The following is a 26,921-nucleotide window of genomic DNA, read 5'->3' as shown; positions in this document are numbered from 1 at the left end:
CTAGCAACGCCAAGGTCATGGGTTCGATTCCCAGGGAAAGCAAGAGCTGATAAAATATAGAAACTGTAACTTGAATGCAATGTAAGTCGCTTTGGATAAAAGCGTCTGCTAAATGTAAAACTATGACGATGTCTTAATTTACCCGGGTTATTTAACAGCATAAAGAGGCTTATCCGTGAGAACATGGGCTATACATTATTTCAGATTCCAGCTTTTTATTTCTTGTTAAATGTCATCTTACCAACATTTATTTTCAAAGTCGCACTAAACCAAGGCCTGCTCTAGAAAATAAACAGATTTTTACTGTAAACATGAGCTTCCTCAGATGAGATGGATCCAGTCCAAAGTGATTACAAGCGACTGCACTTTTGCTGTCAGTCCAAGGTCAAACCTTTGAATACTTCAAAACTGCTTTTATTTTTGAAGCGTTGAGGCACCATATAAGTTAATCTTTGAGTTTGTCTCATTCCTCGTGAATCAAAGGCTTTAACTCGTTTTAACGTGAGGGTCATTTTGATAATCAAAAAGTCCTGCACCGCAAAAAAAAGAAAAAAAAAATCCTGTCGTCTTATGTTTCCCAGAGATCCCAGTTCTTAAAGTGTAAATAATAGTAATGAACCACTACCTATTTTATGTGCATATGACCTAATCAAAGCACATTTTACAGATTAACCTCTCTGTTCTATCAAATGTGATTTAAAGCCCACATATAATCTAAAACATTATCTCAGAAACACAGATGTGAATACTTGACAGACAAATATAAAGAGTGTAAAGTGCATCAAAAAGCCTATTGAACGAGTAAAACTCACTCCAGTGAATGCTAAATAATTCTCAGAAGGTTAATAGTTCTTTTTAAGGTCGTTCACACAAAGTTCAACAAGTTGCATCACAGTCGGCTAGTTACAGCTAAGGGACATGTTTATCTATCTTCCAGCAAAGGTAATAAAACGTTTTTGTGACTATAGTATAAACGAAATGACAATTAACTTCAAAGTTATTTCTACATATGCACATTTCTGCGTATGAATCATCCAGAATGTGTCGCTCCTCCTTAACGATTCAGTGGAGTGGAACAGACGTTCACGAATCGGTTCCTTCGAACGAGTCTTTTAAATGAACAAATCTCATATTTTAGTTGGCTGAAGTTTCTCTTTCTTCACGGTTATAATAAGAGTTATGAATAAGTAAAAATAACCATATGCACCTACGATGACGTACACTCTTAAAAATAAAAGTTATTTATTGGAATCAATAGCTTCATGAAGAACCATTCAAGGTTTTTTTTTATAGTAGAAACAGATAATTTGATTGTTAAAACGTTCTTCAAAGTATTTTCTGTTTACTGAAACGTTCTTTGTGGAACCAAAATTGTGGCATTGCTTTGAAACCCCTCTATGGAACCTTTGTTTTTAAGAGTGTAAGGACATTCTTGAAACTCCTAAATTATTTAGGCTATTTTGTAGCAGCTCGCAAATGGAGAAAAATGTATTTCTGCTTAGTTACAAATTGTGAGAAAAGGCTTATTACCTTTAAATACTCTCTCTTGATTTGTAGAGACACATATTTAAATAAGAGAAAGATAACTCGACCTGAAAAAGACTCGTGAGTCACTGAATGAATCGTTTACACTAAGTGATTCAAAAGAACCGAGTCACTTGTATGAATCAAAATCCCAACCACTAGAACGGAGAGGGTCAGGAAGATCGGTGGGTGGGGTTAACCCTTTGTGGAAATAAATGAAGGAATCACGTGTTCAGATCAAAGGAGATCCGCTTTGTACAGAGAGCGCGAGCAGCAGCGATAGTTCAGGCTGCAATGAACACGACATTCTTCTCAAGGACAAACTTTCATTTTTAATGATCGCTATTCTCACGTCGTACCATCCACTGCGGTTTGTTTTCCCCCCTCCTTTTTTGTTGTTTGTGTTTTTTGGGAGGACGCGCTCTCCTCTCAAATTTGATTCTGAATCAACACTTTTTTGAAGACCCTTGGAAATTATGTTCCGCTCGGCGCTGATCCAACCGGCAAGATGATGATTTTACCGAGGAGTGGGGTCGCTCGTGGTGCTGATTCGGTGGTCTTGGTGCTGTTTTGGGTCTTGGGAAGCGTCCTAGCCAAGGATAATGCCTTTGTGGAAGTTGTGCTTTTTGAGTCGAGCCCAAATGGTGATTATACCACTTACACGACAGATTTGCGAGGGCGCTTCTCCAGAGCCGGGGCCACTATCAGCGCAGAGGGCGATATCGTGCAAGTACGTCTCCGTCTCTATGGGTGCACTCGCATGGGGATCTGACGCTTTCTGTGCGGTGCATTCGCTCTCCGCTACTTTGTTTCTCTGTCTTTAAGGGGGTGTGGGGTTGCACTTCACTGCGCGAGGATGATGGTACAAGCCCAGATAATAATATGCGCTCGCAAAATGGCTTCTGGTCTCGCAAAACATGCAAAAAAGTTCCTAGGATGCACAACTTTTATGAATGGTGTTGTAGAAGCGCGCGTGCAGAAACAAACACGGTGTAAACTTGGTAGCGCAGATGACAGCGGTAAACATGTGTCAAAGGTTATCGATTTTAATAACTGCATTTCCCAGATCTTTTGCAGCGTTGTAATGCCAGTGTTGCTTAGGATTCTCGCAATCAATGAAAACTTGGAAAGATCAAGGATTTATAAATGCTGGTAATTATTAAAAGTTATAAAAAAAAAAAAACATTTCTGCATATGCTCATCTCTGAAATATGCTTATGTGCTTACAATGTGTTTAAAATGTATTATATAAATACATGTTAAAAAGGTATGCAGTAAGCAGATATGACTGGAGAAGTCCTAACTTTTGTTCATTTCCATAGTAAATATAATTGTTCTAGTGGTGCTAAAAGTATCAGGTAAATATTAATGAGCTGTGAGAATCCTGTAGAAATCAGTGCATGCCTTCAAGATGACCTGAGGTTATTCTTAAGTAATATTAATGGTATGGTTTAAATATGACACTTGTCATATAAATGTCCTTTGTTTAAAGTTCATTGAAGGTTGTGAGAAATCTTCTCCATAATGCGGTCCAGATGCCCACTCTGCTTAAATAGCATCTCCACAGGGACTTGTGCAATTTGATAAATCGTTCATGAACCATCACACCTACGTGTGATTTATTCCTCTTATTGCACACACGCGGGTTTGTGTTCTCTAAGGAGGGTTTTGCAATGCTTCTAAAGAGCACCCATTTTCATGCTTTGTTGAAAGTTTGTCCTCCCCCCCCCTCTCTCTTGTGAAAACAGAACAGGCTTCAAAGAGCAAGACGTTATTGAATGCCACGCCAAGAGGAATAATCTGTCCCTTAAACACTTGCTTAGAGTTGAACGCTGCTGGCTGCAGTGCACTGTGGGAAGTTATGGTTAATGTGAAAGGGATGCGATGATGCAGATCAAAGCGAATGCCTGATGCATGCATGCAAATGCTTTCTGATGAATGCACAAATGTATGTGGAGTCAAAAGTATTGCTTAAGCATCCAGTAGGCTTCTACTATTGCTGTGCTTTTCTTATACAGTCCTCCCTGTGGTTTTAGTGTAGAAAAATGAAAAGTACAGGCTTTTTTTACATGCAGGTCTGCTGTGTCCGTCCCACATCATTCGCTAGTGTGTGTTTACAGTTGTGTGCTTAGTAATGTTAGAACGTTCCCATGTTTAGGATTAGTGCGTATCACATTCTTCAAAATGGCAAGTGGTGATCATCGTTTTTCAGCGACGGCTGAGGAGGTGCTTTCTCTGTAGTGGGGTGAAATGAGAGATTTAGTGGTTTAGATATTTAGACTGGCCATGCATGCATTTAGCACGGGCCGTTTGGCTCTATCTTTAAACCCTGCTGCGATGACAGACCTCAGCTTTACGTTGAGAAGACTTTGAGGTTTGCCATATAGTTTAGCTTTTGTCGCAGAGGCCAAGGTAGTGTTGGAATCGTACGTTCCTGCGAACGCTGTAATCATTGCATGCTTCGATGTTTAAGATCTTTTGCTTCTCTCTCATTTTCTTATGTATCTTTCACAATTTTCTCCTCCGCAATGCCGTTATTCCATGTCAGCTTCTCAGCAGTTTCATGCTTTCATTTGGCTCTGAATGGTGTTGAGATGTGAGAGTTTTGTTGTGAAGCTGGTTGAATAAGAACCATATGAAGACTGAAATGTTTTTGACATCTGAAGAGAATAAGTAATTGCTTTACATAATAGTTGTGGAATTCTTGTTCTGCATTCTTGCACAAACATTTCCTTGTGCCTATTTGTCCAAATGGCTTGTAAACATGGTAGTTATCCTGTAAGATGCTGTTCGTATTTCCGTTTGGGCCATGTTTTGCATTGATGTGATGGCCGTTTCATTATAAACAAGTTTTTGGTTGGGTGTTGACTGTTGAGAATGCAATTAAGTTAATAATGTAGGTGAAATATTTTAGAAAACTTTTAGAAAACTAGCTCTGGTACATCCTTGTCAGTTTTCCCTTGAGTGAAAAAAGGAGAACCTGGAGTACCATCAGGGCCAAAGCAAACAAATTAACTCAATTTGCTACATACTCTACCTTATGGGGCAGGAAGAAAAGTGACTTTTCTTGGCTAATACACAAAACCAATGTTCCCCTTGGCTAGAACCTCGATTGCCTCAATTTTGTCTTCTCATTGCATGAAAATCAGTGTCTTTTTAAATAATTCTTACACACTGTAGTTGTGGTTTCTCTCTTGGAAAGGTCGTGCTGATTGTGTTTTGAATATAGTGTTAGGTTCCTGCTGCCAGTTTCTTGGCCTGTTCTCCAGCGGAGACTAGTTAGCTGATGGTTTTTACATGCATTTATTATAGAAATCAAAGTGCTTTGAGTGTTATGGCTTTATTTTATTTCAAAGGCTGAAAGGTTACAATATTTAGCCTGAAATGCAGCTTCATGTTTGGACAGTGGTGGTTTTCAAAAGTCCCGTATACTGATGCCTGATACATTTTAATTGGCTGAAATATTGTTTTTGTAAAATGCAAAGTCTTGTGATTGCAGGTTGTGTTAAAGTTTAGACCCGGAACATTGCACGTTTTAAACAATGAAGGTTTGCTGTATGTGTTGATAGCTTTGTCCTTTATACTCTGAGTTTTTGTAGTTTAGTGTATTGGCTTTCAACCAGTGGTACTTGGATTTTTATTTTGCTTTGTTTTATCCTTGATTTGTACTTCGTTACACAGAAATGACAGCTTCTAAATGTTTTAAGGATGTCAGGTTAAACTGTATGTATAAAGAATGATTTTTAATGTTTTTAATTTTTGTGTGTGCATGTTTTTCACCCTCAGCATCAGTTGAATTTATGACTTTTGACTTTAATATTTATTGTGTAATGCTGAATGGTATTTTGGAATAATATAAGTTAATATACACTACATCGTTCAAAAGTATGAGGTCTGTACATTTAAAAAATATATAGTTTTATACAGTGAAGATGCATTAAATTGATCAAAAGTGACTCTAAATATCCTTCTAATGTTACAGAATATTTATACTTCAAATAAATGCTGTTTTTTGTCTTTTCTATTCATCAAAGAATGAAAAAAAAAAAAAGAAAATCCACAATAATAAAACCCTCCACAATTATTTTAAGGAGCACAGCTGTTTTCCACATTGACAATAGCAAGAAATGATTCTTGAGCACCAAATCAGCATATTAAAAGATTTCTGAAGGATGATATTGCATATTGTTCATTGATTACTGGAGTAATGACTTCAGAAAATTCTGCTTTGCATTATAATTGAATTATAAAATATATGAAATTAGAAAGCAGTTATTCAATTTTTTTTGTAATAACTTTTTGCAATATTACAGTTTTTACAGTATTTTTATCAAATAAATGCAGCTTTGCTGAGGCTTACAAAAACATTAAAAATCTTATCAACCCCGAAATTGCATAAAAAGCAGAGAGAGAGAGATTTTGGAATAACTATTGAATATTGTATATTGCTATTTCTACTTGAGCCTTATTGATGGGACTAAAAAAATGGCAAACCCCTGCATTAGTTAAACAAGTCTTAATATATATTTACGTTTGCCAGTTGTGGTTTTCATAAGTTGCACCTGTCTTTCATTTTTCAGGAAGATAATGACTGTCACTGCAACTGTTCTCTGTATGACACCGGACGAGTTTAGATGTATCTCTCATCTACCATCATAACTAAGAGCATGATTGTGTGTAGTTCATGACCGTTACTGCTGAAAGTCCCTTATATAAACAGAAGTGAAATGAAATGATCTGTATGAGCGCTGGCGGTGCAGGTGATGACATGTTGTCATGCCGGCATTTAACCTAAAATACCTTGATGGATGACTCTCCTTATCACCTCCTGCAGCAGAACCAGCGCTTCAGTCTGGTGCTTTTAAACACTGTCTTCATTAAGAACTGGATGTGGGAAAGTAACCGTGTTCTCACCTGTCTGTGGCGGCTGGTAACTGTGGAAGTGAAATGTGTTGTAATTGGAAAATGACTGGTGTTTGTTGTATTTGGTTGGGATGTGAGTCTTTGCTTGGCGTGTTCTATGGTGTCTTGCTTTTTGTTGTTGTACTGCAATGCTTAGCACATCTGATTTAGATTTTTAGGATACTGAGGGAAATCAAGGGAGGGACATGACATTGAACCATGGAAGTGACCACATGAAAGACATAGCTTCAGTCCGCATAGTCAATTTCCTCCTTGAAGGTCCTGAGAACAGAGAAACGGGTGATCCACTTATCATTTTTTATGCATAAACATGCCATTTATTATTATTGATTGTTATTTTGGTCCCAGTGAGTTTTTCTGTTTCTCTCAAAGAGATGGTTCAGCCGTAATCATCTGTGGTTGTTTATTCATTATCATGCTATTTCTAATCCATATTACTATATTCCTTCTGTGGAACATACAAGTAGAATTTCTGAAGATCTATTCTGTGTCACTCTTTTCCTATCTAGATACATTTGAATGGAAACTAAGCCTTTGAAACTTTAACAATGCCATATAATTGGTCCATACGATTTCCAAAATCCATTTATGAAGTCATTTGAAAAGTCACTGAAATTTTCACGTCCGCCTCAGTACTCCTTTGAACATTCATGAGTTTGAGTGAGGAGTGATCTTCAATTCTTTTCAAATGAAATGACTCTTAAACTGGTTTAAATGACTTGTTCATGAATCAGACTGGTACGAGTCTCTAGTTCAGCTCACTGACTCAATGATCAGAGGTTAATGGGATGGTTGTTGTTTACTCATGTTGTCCTATTTTCTTCTGTGGAACACAAACACATGTTGATTTGAACCCCAACGTTCTTCAAAGTATCATTGTTTTCTGCATAAAAAAGAAACCCATACAGCTCTGGAGTGACAAGAGTGGGGCCCTATGAAATCAGTTTTAGTTTTTTTTTTTTTTTCAAATTCCATTTTTTTTTCCATTTTAATTTCTCTGAATTTTGTTTGTTTTCCGTTATAAAAAGACTTTGTTTTAATGGTTAAATTAAAAAATGTTTATGTGTATTTACATTTTTCTGGTAAATAAATTCTGGTAAAAAAAAAATTCTGCAAAATAATGTTTTAATTTTAAGAATATTCAATTAATATTATTAATAGCAGTAGTAGTACTATCGTTACATTAAGTAATATATTTCTGTCAAAGTTTCTTCAAGTTAAACCAAACTTTTATTTTGACAGGTTGCTGTGAAGACCTTTAAGTTCCTGTTTGTATATATGACAGTAGTTTTTCTCAAAAGTAACGGTATAATGCTGATGAAGCGACTCTAAGAGCAGTTCTAGAGATCATGTTAATGTGTTCATGTGCGGCAGAGGCTGAAAACACCGCGAGCGTCAAACGCACTTCAGTATGTGTGTAGTAAACAAAACCGTGCGTCTGCGCCATTCATTCGCACAGAAAATGCTGGATTCAGATTTAAATTGTATTTTTCCAACTTAATAATCACAAACACTAGTCCGTATTGTGTGTTGATTTTAAGTCTGCCAAGCTACTTTTGATTTATTCATCCAGAAATGTGCAAATTCTGTGTTATACAGTAAATTGCATTTTTATAACTGGATTCTGCGATTCTGGCCATGTTTTCCACATCAGGGAAATCATTGGGCCATACATGAGGGTGTTTTATCTCTTTAAGAGCCCACTTAATGCAAGATTGTCAACGAATAAGCAACTACTCTACTACTATTCTTTTAACAGACCACGAGGCGACTTTCCTTGTTTGCGGTGTTGAGAATTTGAGCTCTGGGTTCATTCCTAGATGCATAAACTGCACTTTAGGACTATTATATATTTTCAATTTTATCTTACAAAATCTGTTAAAGCCAGCCCACGATCTGTGGCGTAATTGATACAGCGTCTTTCCTCAAAGCTCGCTGTAGCTGTGCGCTTAAATTAGGACCATAATGAGAGCTTGGTTTGGCCTAAAGAGTCTGCATGCTTTTCCCACAGACTGAAACCATGGGAGTCCAGAGCGGCCCTCCACGAGACAGCGGGTACCCAAAAACACGGGCCCCTCCCTGTCCACAGCAACAGTAGCAATATGCAACAACCGTGGGTTTAAAAGGTTAAAAGTGCTGCACGACTACTTTTCCATTTATTGGTTTTGTGGTGGCAGCTGTATTTTAAGACCGATCTACTCAAACCGCTAACCCGTCGGCCTTTCAGAGCCTTGCCAAAGTAATTTGAGGCTGGTTTTTTTCTCCCTCTGCTGGAGTAGAAAAGATTAAACTGTTTTTGTCTACTTCTTTCTTCTTTTACCACTGTCTGCCTCACTCTGATGCACTTTTTTAGTGTTTGTTTTCTTAAGGTGCAAAAATGAATAGTAAATTCTCTATTTTACCCAGCGCAGGTCTATGTATGGATTCTTTAGTTGTGTTAGACTTTCCTATTCTTGCTTCCTGCAAAGGGCGCAAGAGATCGCTCCGCCGTTTCTCCATGAACCCCCTATTGATTTGCCCATCAAAGATCATTTACAAGGACTGGATGTTCACTTGAGAGGCAAGAGCGGTCCTGATGGTGACTGACAACGCAGATTGATTAGCTTATCACAGCTCGTCATTCCAGTTGCTATGGTTACACCTCCAGAAACTCTGTTCCGAGAGTTAAATGGGGCTTTTTGGAACCCAATATATAAGCTACTATTGACACAATGGTAAGGCTGGTGTGCTTCATTTAGTCTCTCCTTCTCTAAAAGCTGCGGTGGGGGCAGAGGGTTATGAAATGACAATGCTCTGGGCGCACACAGAGGCTCAGGCATGCTTTGTTGTCGTTCAGGAATGTGCTGACGAACGGCTGAAGTCCAAAACGCGGAGCCATTGTTTCTTTCAATCTCTGCTTTTCGGTCTCTCCCTCGCTCCGTGTCTGACTGTCTCTCTGCCTTGTACTCATCACGCCATTAGACGCTCTGTCATGTCCCGACTCAGTATGCTACACTGTTTTTGCCCTTCTGCTTAACCAATTAGCCTAGACTTGAGGGTTTTCCTCAGCACTTGTTCATATGTTTCCTTTTCCTCTTTGCTCTCCAGGGACTCTTTACCGTCATCTAGACGAGACGAGATGTAGACGAGGGGTCTCGAAAAATGTTAGACTTCATGTCTCGGGTCATGTCTTGAGGATGAGATTTAATTTCAGACTTCAGTAATCCACAATATGACTTCAACCAACCCTTGAAACCGGTTTCAAATCTTTTCCATCATGACCTAGACTTGACTTGATTCAAGCTTTCTTTCAAGATTTCAAGTCAAGTCTAGGTCATGATGGAAAACACTTAAATCAAGTCTTAAATTTTTTTTTTTTTTTATGATCATTTACGGTTTTAGCTTAAAAGGTTCTTCAGTATTAAGAATGTATGAATGACAGAATAACATTGGGAAAGAGAACATTGTTGATTCTTAAGAGATTATTAAAGCAAATTAATTATTTTTTCTCTCCCACACACATTATCATTACAAATTTTATGGTCAGTACTATTATTATTTTGATAATTTTGAATTAAAGAATCCTAAAAAATGATTTCCGATGGATCATGTGACACGAGAAAACTGCTGAAAATTCATCTTTTCCATCACAGGAATAAATTAAACTTAAATATATTTAAATAGAAGATTTTAGCTGCAATAATATTTGTTTTTACTTTGCTTTTGATCAAATAAATGCAGCCTTAGTGAGCACAACAGACTTCTCTCAAAAACATAAAAGCTTACAGACTCTATAGTTTTAAACCATATTGTACAATATGACACCTTAATCATTTTCTTGTGTTTAATGGTTTGCAGTCATTGAGTGATAGCAGGAATGTCACTGGCCTCATACACCAACAGTATATAACTATTTATATCTCCGCTTCCCTTATAGTTTGACCTTTTATTGGTGTATAGCACATTTAGAAAAGTTGTAATTTTTAGTATCATTTGTGTTGCTCATTGCTTTTTTGCTTGACCTCGCCGGTAGCTTCAGCAATAGTCTTAAGACCGTTCTCATTCAAGTCAAACAAACAAGTAACTGCAACAAATCCAAGCTTCACTAATATTTACCAAGTCATGAAATCCTTGAGTTTTAAGACCACGTCTCTGCTTATCATATAGGCCACCTTCTTCTTGAGTTCAAGAACACCGGGTTCAAAGTATACCACAATACACCCCAGCCGAGAATTACATAAGACGAAAGATTTCCACTGGGATATTACGCCGAACGCTTATTTGGTTTCACCACTTACAGTACACTTCCTAAAATGAACATTCATCAGCATTTGCTTATTTCTTGTTTTTATGTATTATTCATTAACATATGTGACCCTGGAGCACAAAACCAGTCTTAAGTCTCTGGGGTATATTTGTAGCAATAGCCAACAATACTTTTTATGAGTCAAAATGATCCATTTTTCTTTTATGCCAAAAATCATTAGGACATTAAGTAAAGATCATGTTCCATGAAGATATTTTGTGAATTTCCTATTGTAAATATATCAAAACTTCATTTTTGATTAGTAATATGCATTGCTAAGAGCTTTATTTGAACAACTTTAAAGGTGATTTTCTCAATATTTAGATTCCACCCTCAGATTCCAGATTTTCAAATAGTTGTATCTCAGCCAAATATTGTCCTATCATAACATTTCGAAAAATTGACACTTAAGACTGGTTTTGTGGTCCAGGGTCACATATTTGTATGTTGTGAACTGGCTGTAATGCACCTAAAGAACAACCCAGCTGATTTGTGAAGGTACAGATAAGTTCTGCTTGTAACCCAGTTCTGCTTATTTGTGTCTCTGTTATATTAAGAAAGTCCTCCTCTCTCTGTGATGCATCATCCATTCTGTCTTCTCCTTTGTTCACTCCTCATGGCTTCTGTATAATTGCTCCCCTGTTGTTTTCCATGGTCACCAGGTGTTCATTATGTCATAGACATTTTGTCTCGTCCAAGGCGTTGATTCTCTGTGGTTTCTGAAATAGACTACAATGCCTGACAACCGTCTCCTGGCTCCCTTTTAATGAGATATTCAGCGTCCCTTCGGTATAGCAGCTTCCAGCTTTGAAAGATTAGGTTGTCTGGTCCAAGCGGCAGACTTGTCTCTTTGCTTAATGTTCTCAACTGCTCTGTACGGTATAAAGGAGGTAGATTTATCTCTACTTGACCAGAATTCCCCCTAATGTGTATTTTTTATTTATTTTTTTTAGGTGAGAGACCTAGATTTGCCACTTTGCTTCGGATATACTCTCCTCAGGTTCACATATTGGTAGACTAGCCTGTTTTGCCTATTTTGCCTGTTTTGTTTTGGGTTAGTTTTATTTATTTTTAAATATGATATCATATACTTATAATAATATATTTACTTTGTCATTTCCTGTATATTTAAGTGAATACATATTTTTACTTTTAGTATTAAATATATTAAAATATCATATTTATAGTGTAATATTATATTTAACAGGTGTTTTTTGTATCCATTTTATTTTTTAAATTAGTTAAAACTAACGTTTAATTTTAAATAAGATAATCTCAATATTTACTATAATATTATAATGTTTAAAATAAAATATCTATTTTTTTCTATTTTATATAAATGATCTAAACTCATCAAATTTCATGAATATTACTTTGTTTAAACTACAAATCATATTAATATAATATTATTAATATATATTGTATTTTATTTTTAATTAGTTAAAATATAAACTTTCATTTTAAGGATTGTAATATTTCAAATATAATGTTTGAAATGAAAATGCTTCTATTTAAATTATTAAAAATTTCATTATTATTTAAATTGAAATATATTTAGAATCTTTAATGTAAAATAGTATAATATAGCTATAGTGATATATTAAATATCTTTAGTAGTAGCTTTATTTTCAGAATTTATATTTTATTTTTTAAGTTGTCACTTGTCATTAATATACTAGTTCTCTATCTCTACATATTAAAACAGACAGTCTGTAACTTCTATGCTGTATGTTATTAACACCAGGAAAGGAAAAGAGCGTTTTTGGTTGTGCTGCCCCCAGTTCCATGTTGAGTTGAGATGACTTTCAACACCTTGTCTATTTATGTGGTATTTTTCACACGCATGCAGAGGTTTTCTCTGGATTTACTGCTGCGTGGAGGCCCTTCCCTCTCCTTTTACCTCATTACACATAACCCGTCAGACCTGAGAGAGAATGAGAGGTGGCTCTGGAATCTGGTTCTGGGTTGAGCACAAATGTGCCGCCGGAGCTGATAGGATCGGCCACTGAGCACGCTCAGATCAAAGGCCCCCGGCGGCTCTTCAAAGAGCTGGCTGAGCAATGCCTGACTGATAAAGCTGCACCGCAAACGGCTGGTGATGTAATCTCAGGCCTGCAGCGAAATCCACCCCTGCACAAATAAAGGTGGAGGTGTTCGTTGGACAAGACGGGTGAAGGAGAAATACTCGATGTCTAAATTTGGGCATCAGGACGTTTGGGGTTTTCATTTTTTCATATAAACCCAAAATATGATTAGGTCCTGATTTTCTCCCTGTGCTGTTTTTTCAGATTGGGTTAATCCATCGGTGTTCCTAAAGTACACAACAGGTGGAACAGAGTTGACTGTGCCTTGTAACGTTTATACAGGAACAGCACTGTGTGTGTGTGCATGCTGCTCTTTGAAGTGTGTGCAAGGAAAACGGTGGCACTCCAACAGATGAGCAGATCATTTTGAGGATAATATATTGACAGCTCCTGTGACGGCGACACAAGAACGGCTTTCTGTGTAGTAATAGTGAGTGAGGGAGTGTAAACTCTAACTTGGGTCTCCTATTTGAATAAATAAGGCTGCATTTATTTGATCAAAAATTCAGTAAAAGCCATTTCTCCAGTCTTCAGTGTCACATGCTCCTTCAGAAATCACTCTAATACACGGATTTGGTGCTCAAGATATGTTGCTGCTTATTATCAGTGTTGAAAAGAGCTGTGCTGCTTAATATTATTGTGGAGATGTTACTTTTTAGTTCTTTTTTTTTTTTCTTTAAAATCACTATTAATTTAAAATTGACTCATTTTATTTGATCTTTTTCAGTGTTCTGTAAATAGAATGTTTAAAAGAACAGCATAGATTGTATCATAAATGTCTTACTGTCACTTTTGATACATTTAATGTACTTTTTTCTTTAATAAAAAATAAATAAGAATCTAAATGTTTATTAAATTACACCGTTTAAAATAAAATGTATAGATTTTTTTCTATTTTATTTAAATTATTGTTTTTATAAAATATATTATGCAATGTTAATATTATTTTTAATGTAAACTATATCAAAATCATAATAATATAATATTTAACACATATATGTAATCTATTTTTATTGGTATACTATTCTAAATATTTATAATATAATGTTTGAATATTTTTGTTTAAATGTTTAATTTTTATTTTGTTTAAATATGATATTTTTTATATATTTAGACTATTATAATATAGCAATAGTATACCTGTCACTCGCATGTCTTGCTGTCACTTTTGATCAATTTAAAGTACTTTTTTTCTTAATAAATAAATAAATCTTACTGACCCCAACGTTTATATTTTCAGGTATTATAGTAGCCCCTCTTTTTTTTCTTTTTTTCTCTAATTTAATCTCTATACCAGTTTTTTTTTTTTTTTTCCTGTCGGATTATGATGACTAAATTAACTTGTATTTAGATTTTAATCTTGAATTATAGCAATAAATGTATTAGTTATTGACCATATCATGAAAATAATTACTGGTCAGAATTTCAATATTGGTGCATTGTTGCAAACTTCATATGATTTGATATTGCTCACAGAAATTAAAATATGTTTGGAATCAGATGCTGGCTGTGAAAATTGGAATTCCTGTTTATTTATTTATGTATTTATTTATTTTTTATTTTGGGAGACCTATAGGTTGGAGCTATAGTTTTTGTGAACGCACTAATGTACACTTTTGTGTTCTGATTCCTGGACTGTGATTTTTGACTTTTAGTTGATTAAATGTTTGATTTCTGTGGTCTGGAAAGTGCCAGCAATGGTTGAAATGACCGAGTCACTTGATGACCGCATCTCTTTTTAATAGCGGTTTGAGGGTGATTTGGTGAACATGGATCACGGTGGAAATAAGATGGCTACATGTGCGTGGGTCAAACCTCCAGCAGGGTTTATTCAGAAAGCTTCAAACACAGTCGTTCAGTGTGGAGCTGCTGTGAATGGAGCCAGCGTTTCAGGACTCTGAATGCTTTAGAGATCTGCTGTTTGTTGATACAACAGTTTCTAAAGGTTGTAAAAATCCTTCCTTTGCTGCCTTTGACTGAGTGTATGTATTGAACACGTTTCGAGACCACACATGAGGCGTCAGTATTCGGTGGAATAATATGAGATGGTGATTCTGTGTGATTTGTGTGATTTGTGTGCTGTGCCTTGGCGGTGTAATTTCAACACAGCTTTGTCTTTTGAATGCGCTTGCTAGTGCTAATGTGTCTGAGATTTGTTGCCTATATTTATTTTCAGACGTTGTTCAAAGTCAGCAGTGTTTATTATAATAAGCTTTAATCAAAAACATTCCCCTCGCAACAATATTTTTTTTTCTCTGATGACATGCAATTAGCAAACAACAGCAATCCAATGATCCAATCAATTCCCGATGGACAAAATCATGTCCCGTCCTACTTTCTTTCTTTTTTTTCTCTCATTAAGAAGCCGTTTCGCTCATATTATCAAGTCATGAGAAGAAAAAGCAACACGATTTTTGTTTCATATCTACTTTGAGCATTAGTGACTTGCTTCTTGTTTCTTCAGATGTTCACTTTATATGTTTGGAAATATTACTCAGTGTTTTTGTGTGTGTGTGTGTCATAGTTATTCTGTTATATCATCACCCATTTATTTGTCTATCCATCTGTCTCCACTTTAAATTATTCTTGCACATTATTTTACTTGGTGCTTTATGTATCTGTGCTGTTTCTCCTGCCAGCTGTTTTCACCTAATATTATTCTATAAAGGCCTAACTCGTTCAGAATGAACACATAAGCATCATTTTAGCATGTTTGTGTTATTTGTAAGGTTGTTTTAGGATATTTAACACTAGCGATATGGTCTCATGGTAGATTGTGACCTCTTGAATCCATGTTTTAGACTTAGGTTAGAAGGTTGTACTGGCCCAGTTACACCACCAAAGTGAATTTTCCTGCTTAATTCCTGACTTTATTACAGAATCAGGTTATCTCTGCATCCTTTTAGATTTGGCTTGAGAAGCTGAACTGCTGTGGATGTTAGGTAGAAAGTCTCTGGAGGGACGTTAAAGCTGGTCTTTTACCTCATGTTTGCTTGTTGGTCCTGATGCTTGATATTATTGTAACTAAAATTAATAATTTTAATTAATAAATTAATTAAATATTAGATGAACAACTTAATGTAAATGAAAATTAGAAATGTTGCTTGTCAGCTAACTGAAATAAAACATAAAATGTATTTCAGTGCAAATAAATAAATAAAAAATACACCTAAATTGCAATGTGGAAAAAAATAAAATAAAAACTAAACTAAATTAACACGAAAACTGAACATATAAATAAATTATAATAATAAATAAAACCTAATTCAAAATATTAGTGAAAACTGTATACAAATAATATTTAAATAAAACGAAAACTGAAAATATAAATAAATAATCATAATTATTATTATAAATAATAAATAAAACCTAATTCAAAATATTAGTGAAAACTACCTAATTAACACTTATTGTGATGTACATCAGTGGCCGTATATATATATATATATATATATATATATATATATATATGTGTGTGTGTGTGTGTGTGTGTGTGTGTATGTATATGTGTATATATATATGTGTATATATTATATGTGTATGTCACCAGATGTATTTTCACTGTAAGGTCAAGTGATGGCATTTTGATTACATATTATTACAAGGCAAAAAAGTAAAAATATGCACAAACAAATTGGCCACAATAAGATATATAACAAATGTTAAAAAATGAAAGCCTGAATGCGGTTTGCCACTGCAGAAGCAACACGGGTTGACACAAGTCAGGTGAGCACTTTCATGGATCTTTATCCTTCATTTGCATTGCCTCGTCACCCCTGCATTGTCTTTCTATCTCTGTGTTTTCTCTGCATCTTTTGCTGTCCCTCTGATTTGGCAGCTTGGCATCCAACTCAACGTGTTGCTCATGACAGCTTATATTTCCTGTTATCAACCCTCCTGTTATCATGGCGTGGCACACAGGCCCAAGAGAGGCCTGCTCTGATGCTATCATCAGCTGCAGAGCGAGCCGCCGAACCATCAGCACATCAAAGCGGCTGAGAGGGCCTCTCTTGCCAACCAGAGAGCTCACAGGATGGGCCCGAGCGAGTGGTATGTGCCTCTCTCAGCATGCCAGAGATGAACTTCTGATAAGCTGGATGGCCAGAGAGAGGGGGAAGAGCTTGGATTTGTGCGGTTTAGACTTTTGCATTTGCAATACTAGTACTTTAAAGGGGTGGTTGATTGCGATTTCACTTTTAGTGTGTAATGTTGCTGTTTGAGCATAAACAATATCTGCAAAGTTACGACGCTGAATTATGGCAGTTTAATGCCTAAAAAAACGGCTCGTAGGGACTACAACGAGTTACTTCCTGGGTTTGTGACGTTATTTACATAAACCCCGCCCCCGGGAACATACAACAAAGGGGGCGGGTCATGCTGCGCTGCTTTAGAGAAGAGGAAGAGTTGTTGCCATGCCGTCAAAACTAGGGGTGCACAAAAAAATCTGTTCATATATGAATCGCGATTCTAATGCATTCACAAGTTTCAAAACTTAAAAAAAAAAAGCGAATTAAATTAAAACCATATATTAAAAGCTAACATAAGCAGTAGCATTTACCAATAACAGCGTATCTAAAAGCATGAGACAACAACAAACAAAAAAACACACCATTAAGGGCCGTGCTTGCACAGGTTCTGCGCAATCCTCTTCACTAATATTCTCTGGGTCTCAGTCGGGCTCAAATTGATAAGCAATACTGACGACGCCAATCACAACACACTGGGCCAGCTGACCAATCTGAGCCCATCACATAAAACCAGGAAATCATCAGTGTTCATAAGAGAAGGGACAAAACGGTGTAGAATAAAGGTAAATTATGTGAAAAATAATGCGGCTTTTTTTTCTAACACATGTTAGACTGCACCCCATAAACAATCAAGCCTAGAAAAAGACCCCTTTAACAACCACACATGCAATTCATTTCATCCACTAGAATTGATCAGATATCCCAAATGAAACTAATCTAAGATGAAGGTGAGTTTGTTTCTTCATCAGAACAGATTTGGAGAAATCTAAGCCGATATCGGCAGAGAATATCAGGATGCATGAGATGCTGAGGATGGTTGCTTCTCACTTTCTTTGTTTGAGTATGTACTTCTGTACAGACGCTGATAGAGACGTGAGGCCAGGGAGGAAAATGTAAGTAAGGGATCCAAGATGATGGTGGTGACTACAATAGGCATTTATTTTCACACTTCTTGCACGGCTGTGGAGCATCAGATAAAATGCGCTAATCATGAGCACAGTAGGTCATGTGATTTACAGGTCATGAGTGTCTTAGTATTTTTATAGGTGTCTTCAAAAGGTTGAAGGTTTTAGATTATTGTAAGGCTGGTTTCCATCCATGTTTTTATGGATATTGCATTAAAAAAAATAGAGGATGTGCATATATTGTGATAGTCATACCATACAAATGTTGCTTTTTGTTTGTTACCAAACTAATTCCTAGATGCACATGAACAAACAGGTGACTTTGCCTCAAGTAATGTAGTCATGGTAGAACATGGCTGTGTTTTGTGTTTGTGTATCCTCTGTTGAGCTTCATTGCTGTCCAGTGCTGCAGCCTGGGTGCTAAATACAAACATCTGTCAGATATGATCATCATCAAAGCTGGGTTGAGGTTGATGTGAGATGTCAGGAGGTACGTGTGAAAGTGACTGACAGATGGTTGATTTCAGTGTTGAGTTGTCCCTCAGGGTTTATTAATGGCTTCACATGTTTTCATATGAATAAAATATGGATGAGGCATTTGTTATCGTGGCACTTGAGATGTGCTCATGTGACGATGGCATTTAGTTGCGTGTGCCTTCTTCTGGATGACTTGGGAAGATGTGGTGTAAAGCTATAGATCAATAGTCGCCTCTAGACACAGTAGTGGTTCCATGGTTTGTAAGATCATAAGCTTTGTTAACTGTAGCATAGAATCAAGGCTTTATTAGTTGCAACTCTAAGAGAATGCAACTAAATTGAACACAAATGCAACACAATTGAAAATGGTGTTTCTATGCTGTTTCATTTTGAGATGTTCATTATGTTGAGAGTGTTTCTTGCAAGCATCCATGAACAGTGCGAGCCGTGATGTCGGATTCATGAACAAATGACTCTTATGAACTGATTCTTTTCAATGAGTCAAAGATGCATGAAATTTACATATAGTTCACACTGATCTTTTTGACTGACTAGTTTGACTCCCTCAGTGAATTGTACAGAATCCTTTATTTATTTGGTTATGTCTGTTTGGAAAAAGGCACATTTACTTGTAATTAAAGATCTAAATTAATTTATATATTTCTAGGGGGTTTATAGTTCATATAAGGTCTGAGGAAAAACATCTTTCGGTGCTTTTGTGAGGGAACACAAAATTTCTCAGGTGAATGCACTGCTTTTGAAATATGATTTTTGCTTCCATCTCATATTTTCTACCACCATATCTCCTTAGGGTGAATCTTTTTGACTTTTTAAAGCGGACTCACTCCCTCAGTGAATTGTATAGAATCTTTTTTTTTTGGGGGGGGTTGTCTTGTTGAAAAAGTTATGAAAGATACAAATTCACAGCAGAGATTTGTTGTAATGAATGCATTTCAAAAATATGATTTGTCATTGTTCAACACAGTGAGATCTGTTTGTAATGCTGAATCATTCGTGAGGGAAAGTGGTGACATGTTGGAACTACAATCAACTCGATTTCTCGTCAAGTTCTCCCATACAGTCAAGACTCGCAAATGCTGTGCAAATCGATTCAAGCGAATCATTATCAAGAACCGGTTCAAGAGATAGATTTGTCCACAAATGGGCCATAATTGCTTTCAACCTCCCCGACACAGACTTGAAGTCCAGAGAACGAGTTGCTCATTACAATGAGTAAATTAGCTTTAGAGTTGAAAAAGCCATTTTCTGTCCATATCACCTTCAGAGGTAGTTGACCATTAGCCTACCTTTAGAAAACGGCCTCCTCTGATCCTCCTTGTGCTCAGTGTGTGCATGTATGTGAACATTGTTGAGAAGATTGATGTTTAACTCTTGAGCATTGGAGGCGCTTCTCTTCCCCAGACCTCTCGGTGCTCTCTGTGTTTGCCAAGCAGACATACTTGGCTTACCTTTGGCAGAGGGTTCTATAGCATTCTGGATCCGAACAAAGCACTGTTTGTGTAGCCTGCTCTCTGTACAAATGTTGGGTGGAATTCAGTCGACCGACCGTGTCCAACCCACCGCTAACCCCAGAAGACCTTCCACAGTCCTTAAGAATAATAAGCCTGTTTCTCGAAGGAACCGTGTTGGTCGAGGATTGTGAATTGTATCTGCTCTGGTTCATGTTGACCCTTCTTGTAGACTGCTTGGTTTCTCCACGAACTCTGGGATCTGAACCACTGTATCCTTTTGAAGCAGTGCATTTACATCCCCTAAGTTCAGTTTCAATTAGACTATAGCAATAACTTGCGCTTAAAATGCCATATAAGCGCTTTAATCTGATTGAAATCATGCTAGTGTGTTTTTATAAAGTCATACCAACGTAAAGCACTTCTATTTAATTCAGAATTGATAAAAAGCAACCCATATAGAATACTTTTTGGGGGAACACCTTGTACACAGTAGCAGGTGTTTTGGATATTATTATTTTTTTAGCCAGATAGTTAAACTGAATTACTTTTGATCTATCATTTCTCCTACGACGTTACATCTGTGTGATAGTGTGTGTGTGTGTGTGTGTGTGTGTGTATGTTTGTAACTAAGCTGTGGTGTGTGTGTGTGAGAGTGAGTGCATGTGTTATTGTGGTGTGTGCTTCCCGTAAGCTTTGTTTACTCACCTCACCCATATGAGTGGATGCACATGTGTCGAAGCGCTTCTACATGGCTTCACGTTCTTCTCTGCATAGTCATATTTCTTATTTTCTTATCTTTAATAATAAATTATTATTATTACTATCATATAGTCAGACTGATATGTAAGTAGAATTTATATATATATTTCCCCCAGTGTTGTTGTGATAAGGTGCTATTTCACAGCTTATCCTCAGTTTACTGATTTAAGATCTACACTTGACCTTACCCAGTGTTTTTGACCTTTCTGAGTTTCATGAAATATCTTGTATCTTGTTTTTCTACAGTGGTTTGCCAATAATTTAATTTCAGCATTTAATACTTGTTTGACACAAGTACTCCAAAATAGTTTTACTCAAAATTATACCAAAAATATTAGAAATCAGCTAATGTTATAATTTGATGCTAATGCCAGAAATCCCAAAATGGCCAATGATTCTAGTCATCGGGTGATTTATTAGATTTGTTTATTTTTTTTTATTTTTTTTTAACTAATGCAAAATCTGTTTTGAGTTTCACTGCTTTTCTTTTAAGGAAAGCTTCATACTTTTTTTATTTTTTTAACATTTCCTCCTTTTATGTCTGCTTTCCTCTCGCTCTGTCCCTCCCCTTTTTTGATCTTTCTTTCATGCCTTCCTCCTTATTCATTTGTGATCTGCTCTGGCCAGCTGTTTTTCCAGTACTCTGCTCCTTTGTTCTCCGTGACCTCCGGGGGCTCAGTAAGGGCTCACCTCACTCGGGCCGGCCCAGCGGCGAGTGGCTTGATCTGGACATAGTTTCTGCTGCGAGCTCCTCTCTCCCAGGCAACCGCTGTCTTTGTGCTCTACCCCTCGCTGCTTGCCTTGGGTGGCTTTCTCGTCCCTGGGCCTCATTTGTTTTCTCTCTCTCTCTCTCTGCTGGTCTCTCTATCAGTCTGTGTCTTTCTTTGACTCGTCATTGGTCCCACACCCCCTCTGTTCTCTATGGGGATGGTCCCTGTTTGAGCACTGTAGGGGGTGGCTCAGGGCCCCGGGGGCTTTTGATATGGTCACTTTGGCACTGGCCACTCCATCTGGCGTCCAATGAAATCACTGGTCTTGGGTGTTGTTGAGGCCTTTGATTTTGTTTTGTTTTTTTGCAGTGCTTCTGGACGGGTTGGAAAGGATGGGATCTTCTGTTGTCCCCCCCCCCCCCCCCAGTCCTTTGATGGATGCTGGCCCTGTGAATAGAGGCTTGTGTTGGACAGATTTTGCTTGTTGCTGCAAATAGCTGCCGCTGCAGTTTTGTTCAAAGGGTGGAAGGCGAGTCTAAAAGAGATACAAAAGTTCTGTATTAGTTCAAGAAGTAACCGAAAACTCTGAGTGAATCAAAAGTTTGAGAACCCCCTTGCAGTTTGGTCCTTAGGGGGGGAAAAAAATTCAGTTGTAATTCTCTCTCTGATTAATCAATTAATCAGTGCATGCATGCATGCGTGTGTGTGTGTGTGTGTGTGTGTGTGTGTGTGTGTGCATGTTTTTGTTTGTTGGCCTAAAACTTGGTCAAAAATTCATTATACATCAATGACTATACAACAACAATAATAATAAATATTATTTTATTAGCATTGTAATAAAATTACAATTCTAACATTTATGGTAGTCATGTGGGACACCGCCACATTTATTGTGAACCAAAATGACACAAAAAAAAAAAAACGGACCGGTAAAAGAAGAGTTGCGCTTCACTCTGGAATACACGGCGCACATATTTAACCCCCTAAATGCCTTATTGTGATATTCAGTTTTATTACAGTTAATTGTGCAGCCCTATCAGTCCTGATAAGTCCTCTAGTTGCTTCTTAACCAAGACTTGGTGAGAGTGTAGACTGGAAGGGCCACTGGGATCTTGCCTATCCTCTTCTGTGGCGGAAGGGAGTTGCAGTCTATTAAAAAGTGAGTCAAAGAAAAAAATCTCTCTATTCTCTAAGGTGAAATCTTATATTTGACATAAGCTCACAGGACTTAGAGGTCCACGCAGTGCGAGCACTCCGGCTGGGTGTGATGCCGAAGCAATGACTCGCTCCTAATTAAAAAGCGTAATGTGAGTCGTTGAGATGGCTGATTAAATTGGTGCAGGGATTAGGACTGATCTCCCCGAGTGAAGGGTTTTGATGTTGGCCGCCGCATGCATGGAGGAGGGACCAGGGCCTGCCAGGTCAACGGCCAGAGATCAAAGCCATACCATTCATCCCATTCCTCAACAATGTTTCCATAATGCTGCCTAAGACTGACTGCCTGGGCAGCTGGAGCACATAATGGAGGCATCGGGATTCACTGGCACATGGTGGAAAAGTGGTTTAGCTGTTTGTTTGTCTGTTTGTTTGAACGGTTTTGATTCAAGTCTCATTTGCCTGGGGTTTGATATGGGTTTTATTTGCTTTAAAGGGTCACGTCATGAGCAGGCCTTCTCTGCAGACTTTTTTCCACATTTTCTGCTGAGCTTTTCTGGGAAAGTGTATGGAATCGATTTAAACAAGTCAAATGTGTTAAACCGAGCTGAGTCTATTTTCAGATTGATCAAAAGTGGAAGTTATAATGTTACTAAAGATTTCTCTTCTTTCTGTTTCTATTCATTAAAATAAATCATGAAAAAAAAGTCAAATGTTTGAATGATGACACTGAAGCCTTCACAGGAATAAATTACATTGTAGAATATATTGTGGTTATTTTAAAATGTAATAATATTTCACATTATTACTGTTTTAACTGTATTTTTTATGAGAATTTTTCAAAAATTTACCCCAAACTTTTGATCTGCAGTGTTTTTTTGTTTGTTTTTTTTGGTATTGGACAATATACCGCTAATTTCCATGATTTTTACATTTAGATTTAGTGCTGTCAAATGATTAATCATGATTAATCGCATCCAAAATAAGTTTTTGTTTATGCAATATATGTGTGTGTACTGTGTATATTTATGTATATATAAAAACACACGCATACAGTATATATTTTGACAATAATTACATGTATTTACATGTATATATTTATATTTGTATCATTTATATTCTATATATATATACACACAGTACACACACATATATTATGTAAACAAAAACTTTTATTTTGGATGCGATTAATCATATGACAGCACTATTTAGATTAGACCTTTGGCATTATCTGATAGTAACATTCTCTTGCTAATCTGTACAATATTATTTGAGTATTTTTAATAAATTAATTAAAAGTCAATAGTTAAATGTAGTCAAATCTCAAAATTAATATCCATTTTTTCACACAGAACGTTAAAATGTTGTGATGCCTAAATTCACTTGAACATTTGAAAACAATTTCGTTTTTATATTTTATTTTTAAATGCATTCTTTTGCTACATTCTTGTTTGTTTTGACAGCAGTCTTTTGCAAATGCACAAAAAGGAATTTTGTTTCCTGTTTTCCCTTATTTTGTCGTTTGATATGCTTGTGACTCCACAAACTTGATCTCAAGTTGGTAAGATTGCATTGACAAAGAGGAGATTTTTTTTTTTTTGCAAAATGTTAAAACCACCAGCAACCAAATGAATGTCAATTTAGGTCATTTTCTGGTTTTGCAAAAGCACAGGCCTCTGAATCTGTGGAGCAGAAAAAAAGCTGATGTAATGGGTTTAAGGGGAGTCAGACCTCCTCACCACCCCCAGCACCTCTCCAACTCAGCCCCCCGGATCCCTCCCCCAGCAACGGCCAAATATGGATATGTTGAATATTTCATTGGAGTTTCTTCTCCTTTGCCATCTCAGATCAGATGCTAATGCCACCCTGAGAGATGGCTGCTGAAGTGGAAATATTGGGGGATTGAAGTTTCTGATTGAGTGGTTTAGTGTAGGGGAGGGAAGATGAGTGAAAAGGACGTGGGGAGAGAAATCCCAGCCTTGGCACTCGCACATGGCTCTCGCTCCTTTTAGGTTCTCCCAGCGTTGCAGGTTTCTTTTGTACTCAATGCAACGCCTCCAGATTCCTTATAGTCAAGCATCAAAGACACGCACTGCCTCAGTACAAGAGACTTATGGGCAGGATGGGTGTGAGCAGACTGTCGAGTTCAGCCCCATTGAGTCCGAGTTAATCTCTTAGAAGTTTTTTTCTCTTGAAATCTCTCTTCTCATGGAGAAATATTGGTGTAACTGTATTGGCCTGCATAGAGAGACTTGTCCAACCTGATCTCTATATACACCCTTACATGAGTAACTGAACAGATTGAGGGCATTTTCGACTTCCTCCCGGCTGGAAAGCTCTCTTGAACATGATTTAGTCGTCTTTAACCTTAACATGACTTTATTGGTGAGCAAATGGTGCACTGACTGCTAAAACCAGCCTTTTTCCTGCTGTAGAATGAGAGCGTCTCTCTTTCTTAGCGCCGCTTTGTTGCTTTCCACCCATGGCATTGATACAACAATTCTTGTTTTGATGTGCTTCCAAATAGCTTCCGGTGTTTCAGTGTATGGCGTCCAAGATTCTCCCTTAAGGAATATACCAGAGGCTCTGGCTGTTCCTAAACTCTACCTGTCTTTCCTTGAAGTGCTCTCATAACGCCAGGAAATGGCTTGGCCCCTTTTTTCCCCTTGAAATGAAGCAATTTCAGCGTTTGTTAAATTGGCTAAGTGATTTATAGATATTCTAATACACTTTTAAAATTATTCTATTAAAATGATTATTCTATTGAATGCTGAACATGAAATGGCAATGGAAAAATACTATGTTTATTGACTTTAGGTCAATAAATAGATCAATAAATGCCTTAAATGGTTATTCATAGTTAGTTCATATCACCCAATGCATGCACTCGTGTTAACAAATTGAACTTTATTATGAAGTCAGTAATTTTTTAAATGCTAAAAATTAAATAAGCATTGCAACATTATACAAAAAAATGGATATTCATTTTGAGATAATGTTGCTAATGTGTGCTATCAAATTGTTAATGTTTCTAAAGATTACTTTATGTGAGGGTAATCTAATTATGACAGGAGAAATGAGCATGTATGATGCAATATCCAATAGTGACCAATTAATACTTTTATTTGGCAAAAAGAAATTAAATTGATCAAATTGCATTAAATGCATGCGTAATCTTACAAAAGATTTTGGTTTCAAATAAATGCTGTTTTACAAACTTTGTTCACAACAAGGTTTCTAGGCACCGAGTCAGCATTCCTGAAGGATCTTGAGACACTAAAGACTTGATAGCTTTGGTGTCACAGAAATAAATGCCATTTTAAAACCAATTGTTTTAAATTGTCACTGTCTTTACTGTATTTTTTTCTCATATAAATGCAGCTTTGAGTGTAAGAAACTTCTTAAAATCATTTAAAAGTCCCAAACTTTTTGAACGTTAGTGTACATTGTGCATCCCTACTGAGAAGCCGCTGGTACCAGTAGTCAGTGCTCTGGAGGCTTATGGAAACTGTAGAGCAGATTGAAGTCTGCATGTCATGCCTCATTAACTGATTATTGCCTTATGTCCTCACATACTTTGAATGCAAGTGTAATGAAATTGGGCGTGAACTTCAATTCAATCCACATGTGGCCTGAAAACCCTCCATCCAGCCATCTCTTCAGTCCAGTCCCACGTGTATAATCAGACCATAGGTTCTGACCTGGAAACAAAGCGTTTTCTTCTGTAGGGCAACCTCCTTAAGAAAACAAATCTTAAACTCGATCTAAACTAGTGGCATAGTGAAGGGAGGAAGGGAGGGCTGGTTAGCGAGAACTAGAGGCCGTGGAGGTGCAGAAAACACACTCTTTCCAATTTCCATGGCCGCACATTCTTGAGTGCTATCCTATCATTCGACCGCCATTTATCTCTGTAACTTGAGAACGAGCGAGTCCAGAGGCTAGAGTAAGCTTTGAAGGATCTACCAGAGATTGGTTGAGTGATTCTCCACCCCCTTTTCCGGGACTGGCCCATGTTGGGGTTGTTCTTTTGATTGACAAGTGGCGTTGGCACAGGGGCTGCTTGTTGCAATCCTCTGGTTAACGGTGGCCTGAATTACCATTGCAGTGGAGCCAAATGTTGTGTGTGTGTGTAGAGGGGTGGAGGATGATGCCTGTGGTCGATTTTTGTGTGTGTGTGAGGTTGTCAGGGAATGGGTGGATATTTTGACTGGTTTGTCTCTTGGGAACCATGTTTTTGCTTTCTTTGAAAACAGGTTCTGCATGAGCAAGCGCTCATCTGTTTTCCAGTGGATTTGCATTGGTTCTGTCATAATTGTGATAGGAAAGTAATGCGCTGCCACCTTATTACGAGCTTCTTTTAAAGAAGTAGTTCACACGAAA

General features: G+C 37.1%; 1 protein-coding gene across 1 annotated transcript in view; it reads left to right on the top strand.

Moving 5' to 3' along the window:
- Positions 1 to 1,779: 1,779 nt before the first annotated feature.
- The window catches only part of LOC306870787 (E3 ubiquitin-protein ligase znrf3-like), a gene marked incomplete at its 3' end in the record, with an annotated part of 71,858 nt that continues 46,716 nt past the window's right edge, over positions 1,780 to 26,921 (top strand). Inside the window, exon 1 of the mRNA XM_079418201.1 lies at positions 1,780 to 2,254. Within this exon, the coding sequence (XP_079274327.1) occupies positions 2,033 to 2,254 (222 nt within the window). The 5' untranslated portion in view covers positions 1,780 to 2,032. The remainder of the gene's footprint in view (positions 2,255 to 26,921) is intronic.

Source organism: Barbus barbus, assembly GCF_936440315.1.
Source record: "Barbus barbus genome assembly, chromosome: 6".
Classification (NCBI taxonomy): domain Eukaryota; kingdom Metazoa; phylum Chordata; class Actinopteri; order Cypriniformes; family Cyprinidae; genus Barbus; species Barbus barbus.
The sequence above is the reverse complement of the archived record's forward strand: the minus strand, read 5'-3'. Positions and strand labels throughout refer to the sequence as shown.